This window comes from Callithrix jacchus, chromosome 15 (assembly GCF_049354715.1).
Source record: "Callithrix jacchus isolate 240 chromosome 15, calJac240_pri, whole genome shotgun sequence".
NCBI lineage: Eukaryota > Metazoa > Chordata > Mammalia > Primates > Cebidae > Callithrix > Callithrix jacchus.
The window spans coordinates 30,526,927-30,543,962 of NC_133516.1; the positions used below are offsets into that span (position 1 = coordinate 30,526,927).

General features: G+C 47.3%; 1 protein-coding gene across 10 annotated transcripts in view; it reads left to right on the forward strand.

Annotated features, from left to right (window-relative positions):
- DHX30 (DExH-box helicase 30) overlaps positions 1-17,036 on the forward strand; it is a 53,237-nt gene that overhangs the window by 20,702 nt on the left and 15,499 nt on the right. For 2 of the 10 annotated variants that reach the window (XM_003734835.5, XM_008981580.5), the window contains 2 exons: positions 12,426-12,556; positions 13,815-13,925. In XM_003734835.5, coding sequence (XP_003734883.1) covers positions 12,426-12,556; positions 13,815-13,925 — 242 coding nt within the window. Of the gene's footprint in view, positions 1-744; positions 774-1,048; positions 1,278-10,149; positions 10,647-12,425; positions 12,557-13,814; positions 14,001-17,036 lie in introns of those variants that run through there. The other 8 variants (XM_078350730.1, XM_078350728.1, XM_078350727.1 and 5 more) reach the window with 8 other exon arrangements.

The following is a 17,036-nucleotide window of genomic DNA, read 5'->3' on the forward strand; positions in this document are numbered from 1 at the left end:
TAGAACCCAGGGAAGCATCTCTATACATGAGCACCTCCTCTCCTCCCTCAGACTTACGGAGGTTCATTTTTGTTGCCCAGGCTGGCTGCTATGGTGTTCATATACGGTTCACTGCAACCTCTGCCTCCTGGGTTCAAGTGATTCTCCCGGCTAATACTGTATTTTTAGTAGAGGGGGATTTCTCCGTGTTGGTCAGGCTGGTCTCGAGCTCCTGACCTCAGGTATCTGCCTGCCTCAGCTTCCAAAAGTGCTGGGATTACAGGCATGAGCCACCGTGCCCGGCTCCCTCAGACTAGTATTAATAGACATTTCCATTCCTGCCTTGGTCAGTGCTCCTGGCAGTCTTTTTGACCCGCTGCTCTCAGGCTGCTTGTTCACACCCCTCTGCCTAGTGGAAGGAGCACTGTTTTAGGTCATAGAGTCATTGCCTCATCTGGAGACAGCCTGTCTACTCTAGGCTCTGTCTATAAAGTGCTTTGACGGTCAAGAGCTCAGGAGGGGTGCGGGGAACACAGAGCGCCTCAGTTTCTGCAGCCTACGCTGCTGCCGCTGCGTCCCAGGCAGTTTCCACACCTACTGCCCTCCTGCTGCCAGGGTCCCGACAGCAGGATAGAAATGAGTACTTCTAGCCCCCTCACCATTTGACTTAGGTTTTCAAGAAATGCCAGCCCCCCTACCGTTACCAAAACAAGAGTTGATTGCCCTTTTTTTTTTCTTTCTTAAAATGCCCTGTAACTCGAAAAGGCTGAACGTTAACATTTCCAACATGGCAGGTGAGTGGCTCTGAGAGTGTCAGATGTGCTTTGGCTAAGCTTGAAGAAGGTTAGTAGGGGTTAATGAAGTAGCCAGCTAGGCAGTGCCTTCTTGAGCACAGGCAGAGGAGAACACTTCCCCAGAGAGCACAGACCCCTGAGCCTGTTGATCTCCTCACAGGTGTGCCTCCAGGAGGCATCCATGGGTGTGTGCATTTTGCCTTTTCTCTCTCAGCTAGAAGCAGCAGCCTGTTAACCTGTGGATAGCAATTAGGCCTCTCCCTTGTGCTTTCTAGCTCCCTAGAGGCTTCAGTGGTGCTCCTACCCTTAGGAGATGTGTTGCAGCAACAGTCTCTCTGGTGTTCACATAAGGAAAAGAGTGCACAGAAAATGGTGGCTATTTGTATCCATCACAGTACTCAGCAGAATCAGCTTTGGAACTGAAAAAATGATCACCTCCCTATCTTCTTGACCCTCCTCCCTCCACTGCCAGTGTCTTCCCAAGGCTTCCTTCCATGGTAAAGTGTGAGTACATCAAGAAACTCACCTCTGGCTGTTCTGTCACTCTGCCCACCCACTCAGCTTTGAGACACAGAAAGCACCATGGGATGACACTTCTGGCAGGATCTTGGGGGCCACAAAACTGATCTTTCCTGTCCATTGCCTTGTATAGATGTGTCCCCTCTTCTTGATGTAGTGGTTTACGTCAAGAGACTTGTGGCTGGCTGGGTGCGGTGGTTTATGCCTGGAATCCCAGCACTTTGGGAGGCTGACGCAGGTGGATGATCATCTGAGGCCAGCAGTTCAAGACCAGCCTGGTCAACCTGGTGAAACCCCATCTCTACTAAAAATACAAAGAATTAGCCAGGTGTGGTTGTGGGTGCCTGTAATCCCAGGAGACTGAGGCAGGAGAATTGCTTGAAACTGGGAGGTGGAGGTTGCAGTGAGCCAAGATCACACCACTGCACTCCAGCCTGGGTGACAGAGCAGACTCTGACTAAAAAAAAAAAACCAAAAAAACAAACAAAACAAAAACCAAAAAAAGATTAAAAAAAAAAGAGACCTGTGGCTTATGTGGAAGGGGAAGCCAGGAGGACAGGTGGTCTGGTGCCCCCAACCTGGCTCCTGTAGCTCCCCTTACCCCTCTCCTTGCCAGCCAAGTGGATCCTCTCTTTCCATTTTGACCATGTGTAAAATATCTAAATATAGTTAAGTTGCCAAAATACTGGCTGAGATCCTCAGTTTCTTTAGTGTTGGTGGTCCCTTCTCTTTCCCTCCAGAAGTTCTCTGCTCTTCCCCAAAGCCTGAACCTATCTTGGGTTTCCTCCTGATGCCTTTTTCTGGGACCACCAAAGTTTAGGTTCCTAAAGCATCCTCCCATGTATTCAGCAGATCCCTTATACCTTAATTCTGTGCTGCTTGATGTAGTTGTTTAGCACATGTAGTACCAGATGTCATACTCAATTCCAGAAGTGGGTAGGAAGATCGCTGAGCCAGTTAAACCCTTTATTTTTTCAGAACTTCTCTCCTTTTTCACAGGCAAAGGAGTCAACTTTCTCTCCCCCAAGAATGTGGAGAAGACTTAATGTTGGTGTAAAGAAAGGGGAGCATGCCTCAAGCCCTCTTTCTTTTTTTGTCTTTGTTTTGTTTGTTTATTTATTTAATTTATGAGGTGGAGTCTTGCTCTGTCACCCAGGCTGGAATGCAGTGGCATGATGTCAGCTCACTACAGCCTCTGCCTTCTGGGTTCATGCAATTCTTGTGCCTCAGCCTCCCTGGTAGCTGGGACTACAGGCATGTACCACCATGCCCAACTGATTTTGTATTTTTAGTAGAGAAGGGGGTTTCACTATTTTGCTCAGGCTGGTCTCCAACTCCTGGGCTAAAGTGATCTGCCTGCCTCAGCCTTCCAAAGTGCTGGGATTACAGGCATGAGCCAGTGCACCTTGCCTTTTGTCTGACTTTCTTTAAGGTCCTTGATTGATTGATTGATTGATTGAGATGGAGTCTTGCTCTTGTTGCCCAGGCTGGGGTGCAACGATGCAATCTCAGCTCACTGCAACCTTTCTCCTGGGTTCAAGCCATTCTCTTGCCTCAGCTTCCCGAGTAGTTGAGATTACAGGCATGCACCACCACATCCAGCTAATTTTTGTATTTTAAGTAGAGACAGCGTTTCACCAGGTTGGCCAGGCTGGTCTTGAACTCCTGACCTCAGGTGATCCACCCACCTCTGCCTCCCAAAGTGTTGGAATTACAGGCCTGAGCCACCATGTCCAGTCTTTAAAGTCCTTTAGAGCAGGAGTTGGCAAACTTTTTTTTGTAAGGGTCAAGTAATAAATATTTTTGGCTGTGTGGGCATATGCTTTCTGTTGCAGTTATTTAACTCTGCCATTGTGGAATGAAAGCAGTCATAGTTAATGCAAATAACATAATAGAACAACATAGTAAATGAGCATGGCTATGTTCCAATAAAACCTTCTAACAACAGCCAGGGGCCTGGATTTGGTCTGCAGGCTGTAGTTTGCCAACTCCTGCTCTAGACCAGTGAGAAGATCACAGAAGAGTGCCAAGAGCTGCTGTAAAGAGTTGCCCTCATTTTAAAAGAGTCAGTGAGGTTTGAGGAGGTGAAATACTTGCTCAGGGTGACTGTTGCTGTTAGAACCCCGTTGAAATAAATGAATAGGAAAAGGGGACTGCATTAATCCATTTTCATGCTGCTGATAAAGACATACCCAAGACTGGGTAATTTATAAAGAAAAAGAGGTTTAATGGACCCACGGTTCCACATGGCTGGAGATGCCTCACAATTATGGTGAAAGGCAAAAGGCACATCTTAAATGGTGGCAGACGAGAGAGAAAAAGAGCCAAGTGAAAGGGGTTTCCCCTTATTAAACCATCAGATCTTGTGAGACTTACTACCATGAGAACAGTATGGGGAAAACTGCCCTCGTGATTCAATTACCTCCCACCAGGTCCCTCCTACAACACGTGGGAATTATGAGAGCTACAATTCAAGATGAGATTTGGATGGGGACACAGCCAAACCATATCTGGGACAAAGAATCCCCTGAGAACAAACTAGTTGGGTCCATTCCTTGATATTTTTTTTTAACATGAAAGTCTAAACGTCTGGCTGGGCACAGTGGCTCATGCCTGTAATCCCAGCACTTTGGGAGGGCAAGGTAGATGGATTATGAGGTTAGGAGTTCGAGACCAGCTTGACCAAGAGACCAGCCTGGCCAATATGGTGAAACCCCGTCTCTACTAAAAATACAAAAATTAGCCAGGTGTGGTGGTGGGTGCCTATAATCCCAGCTACTAGGGAGGCTGAGGCAGGAGAATCACTTGAACCTGGGAGGTGGAGATTGCAGTGAGCTGAGATCACACCACTGCACTCTAGCCTGGGTGACAGAGCAAGACTGACTCAAAAAAAAAAAAAAAAAAATCTAAATGTCTGTTGTTCTAAACTAGAAAAGATACAATGAACCCCCACGTACCTGTCACCGAGCTCAAACAATTAACAACTCATGGCCAGTGTTGCTTTGTGTATAGCTATTCATTTTGGACTCTTTGGAAACAAATCTAAGAAATCATGGCATTTCAACCTTATGGTAAATGGCTGTTAGAGTGCTATCTTGAGGGCTTCCTCAAGTGCCACAAGGGCTTGGGTCCTACTGTCCAGGTGGGGCCTTTCTGTCTATACTGTTGTCTCCTTCAGCTGTCAGCTACCATTTTCAAAGTTTGTCCTTAGGCATCACAGCCACTACCAGGCTAGGTAAGCTTCTGGATTCTCTTGAGGGAATTTGGGCTGCTACAGTCCTTGAAACCTACCCTAAAGCATCTGGAAGCCTAGGCTTTTGGTAAATTAATGTGCCACCTGGCCAAGTGCAAAGTCCTGGGAGAATCATGTTCTCCATTCCTAATATTGATGACCTGGGTAGGGCTTTTTGATACAGATGCTGGTGTCCCCATGTGACACTTGTAGTGTCACACAGCTGCTGCCAAAGCCACCCTCCCTTTTGCCCCTTTGCTGGAAAAAACCCACTGAGAAGTAAATGGCAAATCTGGAGTTAAAGCTGTACCATCCTGCCCAGGTCTGTCTCTAAAGGACCTGTCCCCTCTTGTTTCAGACCTCAGTGGGCAGGGGCTTCTCTTAACACAGCACTATGCAAAGCCTTATTCTAAATATTCCCATTTGAACCTAACCACAGCCACACAGAATGAGTAGAGAAGGTTGTTCTAATTTTCCCAGTTGATGATATTGCCTATGGTTCTCAGCTGGCAAGTCATATAGTTTAGGCTAAGCCCAAGTATTAGGACTCAAATTTCATGTTCTTTTCATAGGCCAGCAATTTTTAGAGTGTCGTGCCAGATCAGCAGCTTTAGCATCATCTGGGAACTTGTTACAAATGCAGATCCTGCCGGGCGAGGTGGCTTACGCCTATAATCCAGCACTTTGGGAGGCCAAAGCTGGTGGGATCACAAGGTCAGGAGTTCAAGACCAGCCTGGCCAACATAATGAAACCCTGTCTCTACTAAAAATAAAAAAAAAACAAGCCAGGTGTGGTGGTGGGTGCCTGTAATCACAGCTACTTGGGAGGCTGAGGCAGGAGAATCGCTTGAACCCGGGAGGTAGAGGTTGCAGTGAGTGGAGATCATGGCACTGCACTCCAGCCTGGGTGACAGTGAGAGAAACTGTCTCAAAAAAAAAATTAAAAATGCAGATTCTTGGCCAGGTGTGGTGGCTTATGCTTGTAATTCCAGCACTTTGGGAGGCCTAGATGGGAGGATCACTTGAGGTCAGGAGTTCAAGACCAACCTGGCCAATATGGTGAAACCCCGTCTCTACTAAAAAATAAAAAAAATTAGCCAGGTGTGCTGGTGGGTGCCTATAATCCCAGCTACTCTGGAGGCTGAAGTAGGAGAATCCCTTAAACCCAGGAGGTAGAGGTTGTAGTGAGCAGAGATTATGCCATTGGACTCTAGCCTAGGCAACAAGAGCGAGACTCCATCTCAAAAAATGCAGATTCCTGGGCCCCACTCCAGACCTAATGAATAAGAAACCGAGGGTGGCTCCCAGCAGCCTTTTTTTTTTTTTAATTTTAAGTTTGAATGTATATTTTGAAATAATAATGGAAAATAACAAATTTGTACAAAATTGTCACATAGGAACACACTTTTGGTTTTTGTTTTTTTTTTTTGAGATGGAGTCTTGCACTGTTGTTTCCCAGGCTGGAGTGCAATGGCACAATCTCGGCTCACTGCAACCTCTGCTTCCTGGGTTTAAGCGATTCTCCTGCTTCAGCCTCCTGAGGAGCTGGATTACAGGCACCCAACACCACGCCCAGCTAATTTTTTGTATTGCTTTCTTTCTTTTTTTTTTTTTTGAGACTCTGGTTTTGTTGCCAGGCTGGAGTGCAGTGGCATGATCTCAGCTCACTGCAGTTTCCGCCTCCCAGGTTCAAGCGATTCTCCTGCCTCAGCCTTCTAAGTAGCTGGGACTACAGATGTGTGCCACCTCACCCAGCTAATTTTTGTATTTTTAGTAGGGACAAGGTTTCACTATGTTGGCTAGGATGATCTCTATCTCTTGACTTCGTGATCCACCCACCTCAGCTTCCCAAAGTTCTGGGATTACAGGCGTGAGCCACCGCGCCTTGCCAATTTTTTGTATTTTTTAGTAGAGACAGGGTTTCACCATCTTGGCCAGGCTGGTCTTGAACTCCTGACATCATGATCCACCCGCCTCAACCTCTCAAAGTGCTGGGATTACAGGCCTCTGCCACCATGACCTGCCAGAACACATTTTAAGAAATCATTACATGCTGTGTGTATTTACAGAAGTTACAGATCTAGTAAAAAAAGTAACTGTTACTAACAAATGTGAGTTGTTTTTTTTTTAATCCTGGGTGTTCCCTGCATGAGTTGCTCCCTCGATTTCATTTTTTGAGCAATAAGAAATCTCCCGTGAGATGTCAAACTGAAACCAAACCAATAAGACTTGGTGCAGTGACAGCTCAGCGCCTGCTGAGTGAGTAGGCCTGGAGCCTGCCTCTTGGGCTGGATGCCATCTAGAGTCTTTTAGTATGTGCTATGATCCTTGTCTTTTAGTAGACAGTATAAAACATTCCTTTTTTCCTTTGATTATAAACTTCAACAGAAAATAACATGCTTAAGAATTTTACTACAAAGAGTACTATGATTTTTGTTGTGATTCACCACCTTTAGAACACTTCTACTTCAGAAGTTTCTGACTTGGTTCACTTTCTTACTTGGCATTGGTGCTCTGGCGGCCTCCTCCACACACACTAGTGTGTATGGAGAAGCAAACTACAGGCCCTTTTGAAACCATGATCTTGGCTCTGCCTTCATGGAAGAGGCTGCATCATGTCTCTGCTCAGGCTCAAACCATCTGGCAGCCTGTTTTAACAAGCTCTCCCAGGGCTTATCAGATTCAGACCGGTACTTGTAAAGCAAACACATCCCTCCCTCCCAGCTTACCTCCAGCTACACTGACAACCTCTGTCCAAGGCTGTCAGGATCACTACTTGCAGGGGTCTGTCCTGCAGACCTTGACTCAGTGACGGATGAATAAAGTACACTGACACACAGATACTACGCTTTGCCAGTTCAGCTGAGGGTCTGTTGCTTCTTAGAGACTCCTTGGAGAGTGCTGTAAACAGTTGCAACCGCCGGCCTTCAGCCGGTGAGACTCGCATTTATTTAGTAAAGTTTAATTGACAAAGGCTTGGGTCAACACTGCTAGATTGAAAGATTAAAGGACAGGGCCAGGCATGGTGGCTCATGTTTGTAATCGCAGCACTTTGGGAGGCCAAGGTGGACGGATCATGAGGTCAAGAGATCAAGACCATCCTGGTTTAGTAGAAACCCCGTCTCTACTAAAAATACAAAAATTAGCTGGGCGTTGTGGCACATGCCTGTAGTCCTGGCTACTGGAGAGGCTGAGGCAGGAGAATCACCTGAACCCTGGAGGCAGAGGTTGCAGTGAGCTGAGATCACACCACTGCAATCCAGCCTGGCGACAGAGCAAGACTCCTGTCTCAAAAAAAAAAAAAAAAAAGGCTGGGTGCAGTGGCTCACGCCTGTAATCCCAGCACTTTGGGAGGCCTGTGTGGGTGGATCATGAGGTCAAGAGATCGAGATCATCCTGGACAACATGGTGAAACCCTGTCTCTACTAAAAAATAAAGTTAGCTGGGTGTGGTGGCATGTGCCTGTAGTCCTAGCTACTCAGTAGGCTGAGGCAGGGGAATCACTTGAACCCAGGAGGCAGAGATTGCAGTGAGCTGAGATAGTGCCACTGCACTCCAGCCTGGTGAGAGAGCAAGACTCCATCTCAAAAAAAAGAGATTAAAGGACAGGTTCTGATGCTTAAAGCAAACACCATCAGGGGTAATATCTTTGGTCAACTTTTTCATGAGAGGGCCATCCAGCTTAAAGGTTAGTTTTAAGACTACATGAGTAAACAAGTTAGGTAAACTTTTCTACATACTTTAACTGTTTGCTTTACTTATTTATTTTTTAGTTTTTGAGATGGAGTCTTGCTCTGTTGCCAGGCTGGAGAGTAGTGGCACAATCTTGGTTCACTACAGCCTCCACCTCCCTGTGCAAGTGATTCTTCTCTCTCAGCCTCCTGAGCAGCTGGGACTACAGTTGTACACCACCATGCCCAGCTAATATTTTGTATTTTGAGTAGAGATGGGGTTTCACCATTTGGCCGGGATGGGTTTTGGTCTCTCGACCTTGTGATCCACCTGCCTCAGCCTCCCAAAGTGCCTGGGATTACAGGCGTGAGCCACCATGTTTGGCCTTTGCTTTACTTATTAACTAAATGTAAGGGGGTTTTAGGCTGCCTTCAGCCAAAACTTCTCCTGAAAATACGAAAAAACTTGCAGGCTTTTCGAAAGGGTTTGAGACTATATCGTGTAACTTTCTCTACCGTTTTTCCCTTAATATTTTTGCCACTACCTCCTACACAAGTCTCCCTCCCACTGTGCTCCCCCACCCCCTGCCCCGCCAAGAGACTGAGACCTTGAGGCCCTGGCTCTGCGCTGTCACTACCCTCAACATACAGATTCAGTCTAATTCCTAGTTGACCCAGAGCCCTGCTCCTCAAGGCCATAGGAGGCAGAAGAGAAATGAGCCTGGCTAAGATCCAGGCAGAATATTTTGGAAATGAAATCCTATTTGGCGTTCCAGCAAGTGCAGAACAGCAATTTTTTTTTTTTTTTAAGATGGGGTTTCACCATGTTGGTCAGGCAGGTCTTGAACTCCCGACCTCAGGTGATCCGCCCGCCTTGGCCTCAAAAGTGCTTGGATTACAGGCGTTGGCCACTACGTCCGGCCAGGAACAGCAATTTCACTGCTGGACTTCACGCTGGACCAGCTCAGTTCCTGGCGGTTTCCAAAGTTGGGTGTTTTCACCTTCCCCTCCAGCCCTGGGGATTACATCTGTTTCTGCTTATGTTGAAGAAGAGGTCTTCCTTGGCCTGCCTCCAGATCTTTTTCGTTTTTAAACATAATAGAGTTGGGGTCTCACTATGTGGCCCAGGCTGGTCTCAAAATCCGGGGCTCAAGCAGTCCACTTGCCTCAGCTTCCCAAAGTGTGGGGATTACAGCTGTGAGCCACCACACCCTGTCCTGGCTCCAGATCTTCACCAGGTTTACTTTGTAAGCCATTAAATAAGATGGGGTGGCAGGGCGTGGTGGCTCATTCCTGTTATCCCAGCACTTTGGGAGGCCGAGGTGGTTGGATCACCTGAGGTCAGGAGTTCAAGACCAGCCTGACCAACCTGGGGAAACCTGGTCTCTGCTAAAAATAAAAAAAAAATAGCAAATACAAAAATTAGCTGGGTGTGGTGGCAGGCATCGGTAATCCCAGCTACTTGGGAGGCTGAGGCAGGAAAATAACTTGAATCCAGGAAGAGAGGTTGCAGTGAGCCGAGATCTAGCCAGTGCACTCCAGCCTGGGCAACACAGCAAGACTCCATCTCAAAAAAACAAAAACAAAATGGGGCTGCCGATTTGCCAGAAGCATGTTGAGAAGTTGAGAGATAGGAACAATTGGTAGGGAACTAACTTCGCTTCCTTATATGACATTGAGCTAAGGCCTAGCATTATTTTCTCCCCCAAAGACCCATTCCGTCTTCCTGCCTCCGATCCACGTGACTGCCGGTTTAGATTTGCCGGAGAGTGAGCTCGGCAGGTTCCAAGCCCTGGGCCGCGCCGAGCCTGCCTACTCCTGGGCGCTCAGGGCTGTAGTGAGCGGATGCCCTCGTCCAGGCTCGGCCGTCGGGTCCGCCCGGCCGGCAGGGGGCGCGCAGAGCTCAGGCCGGCTGCTCCCGTTCTCTTCGCCAGGTCTCTTCAGCACACAGGCCGCGGGGGTCGGCGGGAGCACGATGGCGGCCGCCAAGAGGTTCATGGGGCTGGTCGCCGGCGTCTCCCCGCGCCTGCGGCCGCTGGGTACCCGCTCTGCTGGACCACAGAGTCGGTCGCGCAGCTTCTCCTCAGGCTGCGCCCCCTCCGACTGCACCGAGGCCGAGTCAGGGATGGCCCCGGGCGGGCCTGGGGAAGGCGACGGAACAATGGTGAACGGTGAGGGCAGCAGCGAGGGTGGGCGGCTACGCCCTTGACTCCTGGGATGGCGGCGCTAGGGGCGCGGGCCGAAACCCGGCCTAGCGGCCGGGGGTCCTCTCTTTCATAGCGGCCAAGTTCGCCATCCGCCGGCGGGACGCCGCCCTGCTGTTTGTAAAGCTTAGCGTGGCACAGGCCCAAATAGACCCTTAAGAACCTACCTGCTTCTGGCAGGAATAGTTGAGAGGCGCGAGACCTCGAGACAGTGAGGAAAACGAGTAAAAGTCCAACTCCTGCCAGGGTGAGTAAACAAGGGCTAGAGCTTCTAGGGATAAGCATGCCTTCACCAGTGTGAGAAATAGCCCAAAATACTCCTGAGACATCAGGATCTCAAATAGATACAGAATGACTGCTCTGGTGGACTCCAGCTTTGTGCCTCCCGAATAGTGCAGAGAATAAAGCTGGCGAAAGCATCGAAGTTGGGTAGAGAACGCCAGTCTCCACCAACCTTATAAAGCTGAAGGGGGGGTCTCAGTGCACCTCTGTTGTTAAACCAGTGGATCTACTAGGCTATTCAGAGTTAGGTACTTCTGTGACCAGTCCCCCGAAGTCCACTTATATATGGTTTCTTAATTGCTTGAATCTTAGTTGCTTTACAAGTGACCGCTTAGAGGGAGACCGGACCAGGTGTTCTCCATCCTGGCCACTTGACACAGGACTCTGTTCCAAGGAAACAATCTCAAACCAGCAGCAGAGTTACATCAGAATGCTTGGAGGCATTTTTTTCAAAATAAAGAGCCTCCTCCAACATCGCTGCCATTCTCAGGTGCCCTGTGGGGAGCTGGATGCCCATGTGGTGAAAAAGCTCCCCGGGTGATCAGTGTACATGCAGGTGCACATGTGCATATAGAGTGCTCCTTTTGGAACTGCCAGAGTCTAGAGTGGAGAATATGGACCGCCCCCCATGTTCCTAGCAGACCTCTTCATGACCTGGTTAAGCCTTGTGTCTGGTACAAGCTTCCTCTAGGTAGACATCTCACCCATTTCTGCTCTGGGATTGATCCAAAAAACAAGTGAAAAGAAGCAAGGCACCTCTCATGGTATCTGATGCATCAGTTTTCTCTGTGATTCCAGAGAACTTGGAGGAGGAATAACTCATTCCTGCTCAGATGTAGAGGTCTTTTTAAATTAATTAATTTTTTTTTTTGATACGGGGTTTTGCTCAGGCCGGAGTGCAATAGCGTGATCTCGGCTCACTGCAATCTCTGCCTCCCGGGTTCAAGTGATTCTCCTGCCTCAGCCTCCTGAGTAGCTAGGACTACAGGTGTTAGCCACCAATCCCAGCTAATTTTTGTATTTTTAGTAGAGACGGTGGTTTCACCCTGTTGGTCAGGCTGGTCTTGAACTCCTGACCTCAGGTAATCTGCCTGTCTTAGCCTCCCAAAGTGCTAGGATTACAGGCATGAGCCACTGTGACCAGCTGTAGAGGTCTTTAATCAGTCCCCACACATAGTTTGGCTCTGTGGAAGCCTTTTGCAGTGTGCTTAGGTATACTTGAGAGCCGGGGCCTGGTATTCAGTGTCTGGGTCTCATCACTTGAGATACATACGGCCAGGCCTCTCTTCTGTGTGTATCATTTTAGGAGGGGCCTTGCATTGTCTTGATCTCCAGTTTGTGTGTGTGGTGAATTTTTGTTTTGTATTTTTTGTTTGTTTGTTTGTTTGTTTAGTACCTTCTTTCAGACATCAGACTAGGAGGGTTTATTAACCAACCAGGCTTCTGTAGCTGATGTATGAAATAAGGAGGTCGGGCGGGGAAGAGGATGCTGGTACATTCCCTTCTGTGGTGTATGGGTCATTAGCCCTTTTCTTTCAAGAGGTGGTTATTGGAGTGAATTATTCAAGTGGGTCTTGCCCCACTCTCCCCTGTAAACCCTGAAGTCATTCCTCCTTTGTTTTTCAAGATGCTCCTGGGTGGTTTGGGGTCATGAGCCAACATCCTCAGAATCCAGCCCAGGGTTGCACCATGGAGTTTTTAAAAGAAAAAGAACAATTGTAATGTTTTGTTCTTATTTTCTTAGCTTCTAGGGACTTATTAAAAGAGTTCCCACAGCCCAAAAATCTTCTCAACAGTGTGATTGGAAGAGCCCTTGGCATCTCACATGCAAAAGACAAACTAGTCTACGTGCACACAAATGGACCGAAGAAAAAGGTAACTCTGCTGGTGGCAAGGAAAAACACTGATATGACTGAGAAAGAAGGCTGTTTGTTCTTTCTCTCTTGGGTTTCTTTGTCAAGGAAGCCATAGAATGGGTTTCCTGAATTAAAATGGTCAGCAGATGCTCAGAGCAAAGCTAGGTTTGAAGAACAGCCAGAATACACATGCCTGGATTAGGGAAGCGGAACACAGGGCAAATGAGGCACCGTCTTGTCTAAGACAGGCCCCTACACTGATCCTTGGTTTTTGTTCCCCATCAACTAAGGACTGTGGAGGGTTAGAGATGATGATGAGAATTCTTGCCCTTAGAGTCCTATAAATTCTTGAACTATAGAAGCATGCAGGCAAACCATTCTGAATGATTTTTTTTAACATTTATTTATTTATTTTTGTAGAGACAGAATCAGAGTCTCTCTGTCACTCAGGCTTGAGTGCAGTGGTGCAGTTGTAACTCACAGTAACCTCAAACTCCTGCAATCAAGTGATCCTCCTGCCTCAGCCTCCAGCATAGCTGGGATTGCAGGCAGGTACCATCTCACTCAGCTTATTTTTTGTAGAGATGAATTCTTGCTATGTTGCGCAGGGTAGTCCTAAACCCTTTGGCTCAAGGGATCCTCCCTCCTCAGCCTCCCAAAATGCTGGGAGCCACCATTGCTCTCAGCCTGGATGATTTTTAAAGATAAAAATGGGGCCTGGGTGTGGTGGTTTATGGCTATAATTCCAGCACTTTGTGAGGCTGAGTAGGGAGAATCCCTTGAGCCCGGGGTTTTAAGAACAGCCTGGGCAACATAGTGGGACCCCACTTCTACAAAATAAAAAAAATTAGCCAGGCATTATGGTGCAGGCCTGTAATCCCAGCTACTAGGGAAGCTGAGATGAGAGGATTGGTTGAGCCTAGGAGGTTGAGGCCACGGTGAGCTGTGATTGCACCACTGCACTCCAGCCTGGGCAACAGAGTGAGACCCTGTCCCCCAACAATTTTTATAATAAAGATGGATTCCAGCTTGGCCTGTGGCTAGAACATGGCACCTCGAAGAAGCAAAACAGCTTGGGGTAGAACAAATGGTTTCACGGTGGGAGGGTTAGAGCCTTTAAGGAGTTAATAATGGGATTGAGGTTCTGTCTTCTGCTCTCAACTCTGAGCCTAGCCTGTTGCTGCTGTGAGGTCCACAGCTGTTTATTCTCCTTGTGATTTGCAACAACTCTGTAGTCTGGAGTGGCAAGAGTTCTGATTCTCTCTTCTCTTCCCCAGAAAGTCACACTGCACATAAAGTGGCCCAAGAGCGTGGAGGTAGAAGGCTATGGCAGCAAGAAGATTGATGCTGAGCGGCAGGCTGCAGCTGCGGCCTGCCAGCTGTTCAAGGTGACCCTCCCTCAGTGAAAGCCATGCTGATCTTCCTCCCGGGAAACTCATTGCTCTTTGTTCTTATTGATAGAGGTTGGCATAGTGTTCTATCACTCACCTGTCCTTAGCCCTTCCCATTTCCTGGTTTCCTTTCTTGCTGTTCAGCCAATGAGGCGAAAAAAAATTATACACACACATACACACAGAGTGTATATATAACTTCATATATATATATATATATATATAGCTTTATCTATTTTCTGTTTTTTTTTGTTTTGAGACAGTCTGGCTCAGTTGCCCAGGCTGGAGTGCAGTGGTGTGATCTTGTGTTACTACAACCTCCACCTCCCAAGTTCAAGTGATTCTCGTGTCTCAGGCTCCCAAGTAGCTGAGGCGCCCACCACGACGCCTGGCTAATTTTTGTATTTTTAGTAGAGACGGGTTTCATCCTGTTGGCCAGGCTGGTCTTGAACTCCTGACCTCAAGTGATCTGCCTGCCTCGGCCTCCCAAAGTGTTAGGATTACAGGCATGAGTTCGTAATCTATTTGCTGTGGTTTTAAAGACTATAGAGAGGCCAAAACCTAAAATGCAGTTTAAAAAAATAAAAAATAAAGGCTTCATCATGAAGGAAAAAAAATACAGAGAGGAACCACTTTATGAAAAACTTCCTATATATAACATGATGGATGTATTTTTGTGTTGGTTTCTGCTTTTTTTTCCTCATTTCCTGTAGGTATTTCTCTATAGCCATGTAGTCCCATCTCGTTTTTTTTAATTTCTAAAAATATTTTTATTTTTAGTAGAGATGAGGTCTTGCTGTGTTGCTCAGGTTGGTCTCAAACTCCTGGCCTCAAACAGTCCTTTTGCCTCCACCTCCCAAAGTGCCAGGACTACAGACCTGTGGCACCGTACCTGCTCTGATTTGTTTTGAGACAGTGTCTGGCTCTGTTGCCCAGGCTGGAGTGCAGTGGCATGGTCATGGCTTACTACAGCCTCGACCTCCCAGGCTCAAGCCATCTTCCCATCTCAGCCTCCCCAGTAGCTGGGACTGCAGGCCTGCACCACCATGCCTGGCTAATTTTTTGGTAGAGATGGGTTTTTTTTCTGTTGCTCAGGCTGGTCTCAAACTCCTGGTCTCAAGCAATCCTCCCACCTCAGCTTCCCACAGTGCTGGGATTGCAGGTGTGAACCACTGCACCCGGCCAGGTTCCTAAGTCTTCATCTCTGCTCTGACAAGAAAAAGCCCTAGGCTGCATATTCCCTCAGCTTCTCTTCTACTCATGGTCTCCAGGCTTTTAATGTTCCTTTTTCTTTCCTCCATTTGAAGAGGAAGGTCCCTCTTGCTATTCTGGGCCCGCATAATAACCGTTTCTTTTCTCTGTTCCTATAATAGTTAATTGCTATAATGGAATACATGAAACTGGGTAATTGATTTAAAAAAAAACAAAAAACAAAAAAAGAGGTTTATTTGTCTCATAGTTTTGCAGGCTACAAGAAACCTGGTGCCAGCATCTGCTTGGCTTCTGGTGAGGCTTCAGGAAGTCATGGTGGAAGGGAAGGGGAGCTGGTATGTCATACAGTGAGAGAGAAGCCAGGGTCATTTACACAACTAGCTCTTGTGTGAACTAACAGGTCAAGAACTCTTTTTTTTTTTTTGAGACGGAGTTTCGCTCTTGTTACCCACACTGGAGTGCAATGGCGTGATCTCGGCTCATTGCAACCTCTACATCCTGGGTTCAAGCAGTTCTCCTGCCCAGCCTCCCAAGCAGCTGGGACTACAGGCACGTGCCACCATGCCCAGCTAATTTTTGTATTTTTAGTAGAGACGGGGTTTCACCTTGTTGACCAGGATGGTCTCGATCTCTTGACCTCGTGATCCACCCACCTCGGCCTCCCAAAGTGCTGGGATTATAGGCATGAGCCACGGCGCCCGGCCAAGAATTCTCATTACTGTGGGGAGGGCATCAAACCATTCATGAGGAATCTGCCCCCGTGACCCAAACACTTTACACCAGGCCCACCTTTGTCATTGGGGATCACATTTTAGCATGAGATGTGGAGAGAACAGACACCCAGACTGTAACAGTCCCCTTTCTCTGTGTCTCTTCTCCATGTCCCCTCTCACCCTTTTGTTTAATTTTCAGACTCTTTCTCCTCTGGTTCTTCTCTACAGGCAGTGTTCTGATTTCTTCCCTTGGCTCTGATTACTGCAAACAGCTCTCTGTGCTTGTATTTTCTCTACTCTGCTGTCTTGGCCATCTTTGTTCATGGCCTCTAGTTACCTATTTTAAAAAAAAAATTCTTGCTATATTGCTGCGGCTGGATTTGAACTCCTGGGTTCAAGCCATTCTCCTGCCTCAGCCTCCCAAAGTGCTGGGATGACAGGTGTGAGCCACTTTATAATTTATAATATGTATTTTACACAATTATAAAAATCAAAAAAGAAAACGCTTTTGGGCCACTTTAAATCTTTTTCCTTGTTGCACACTTTAGGTTTTTAGTTTTCTCTCTGAAGGCCTTTTCCTTTTTCTTTTTTTTTTCCTTCCTCCCTCCTGTTGTCTTGGCATTTTCCTTATTTTTGAACCTTTGGTTGTATCTGGAGAGGCTGATAAAATGATCCATTTTATATTAACTTGAGAGCTAGTTAATATTTTTATTTATTTATTTAGTTTGAGAGCCAGTTAATATCTTAAAAAAAATTTTTTTTTAAGTTGGGAGTGTTGCTCTGTCGCCCAGGCTGGAGTGCAGTGGCACAATCTTTGGCTCACTGCAGCCTCCACCTCCCAGGTTCAAACAATTCTGCCTCAGCTTCTCGAGTAGCTGGGATTATAGGCACCCGCCACCATGCCTAGCTATTTTTGTATTTTTAGTAGAGACGGGGTTTCACCATACTGGCCAGGCTGGTCTCCAACTCCTGACCTTGTGATTCGCCTGCCTCGGCCTCCTAAAGTGCTGGGATTACAGGCATGAGCCACCATGCCTGGCCTTTTTTTTTTTTTTTCTTAACCAGAGACAGAGTTTTACTCTATTGCCAAGGCTGGTCTCTAATTCCTGGCTTAAGCGATCCTTCTGCCTTGGCCTCCCAAAGTGCTGGGATTACAGTTGTGAGCTGACTATGCCTGGCCTCT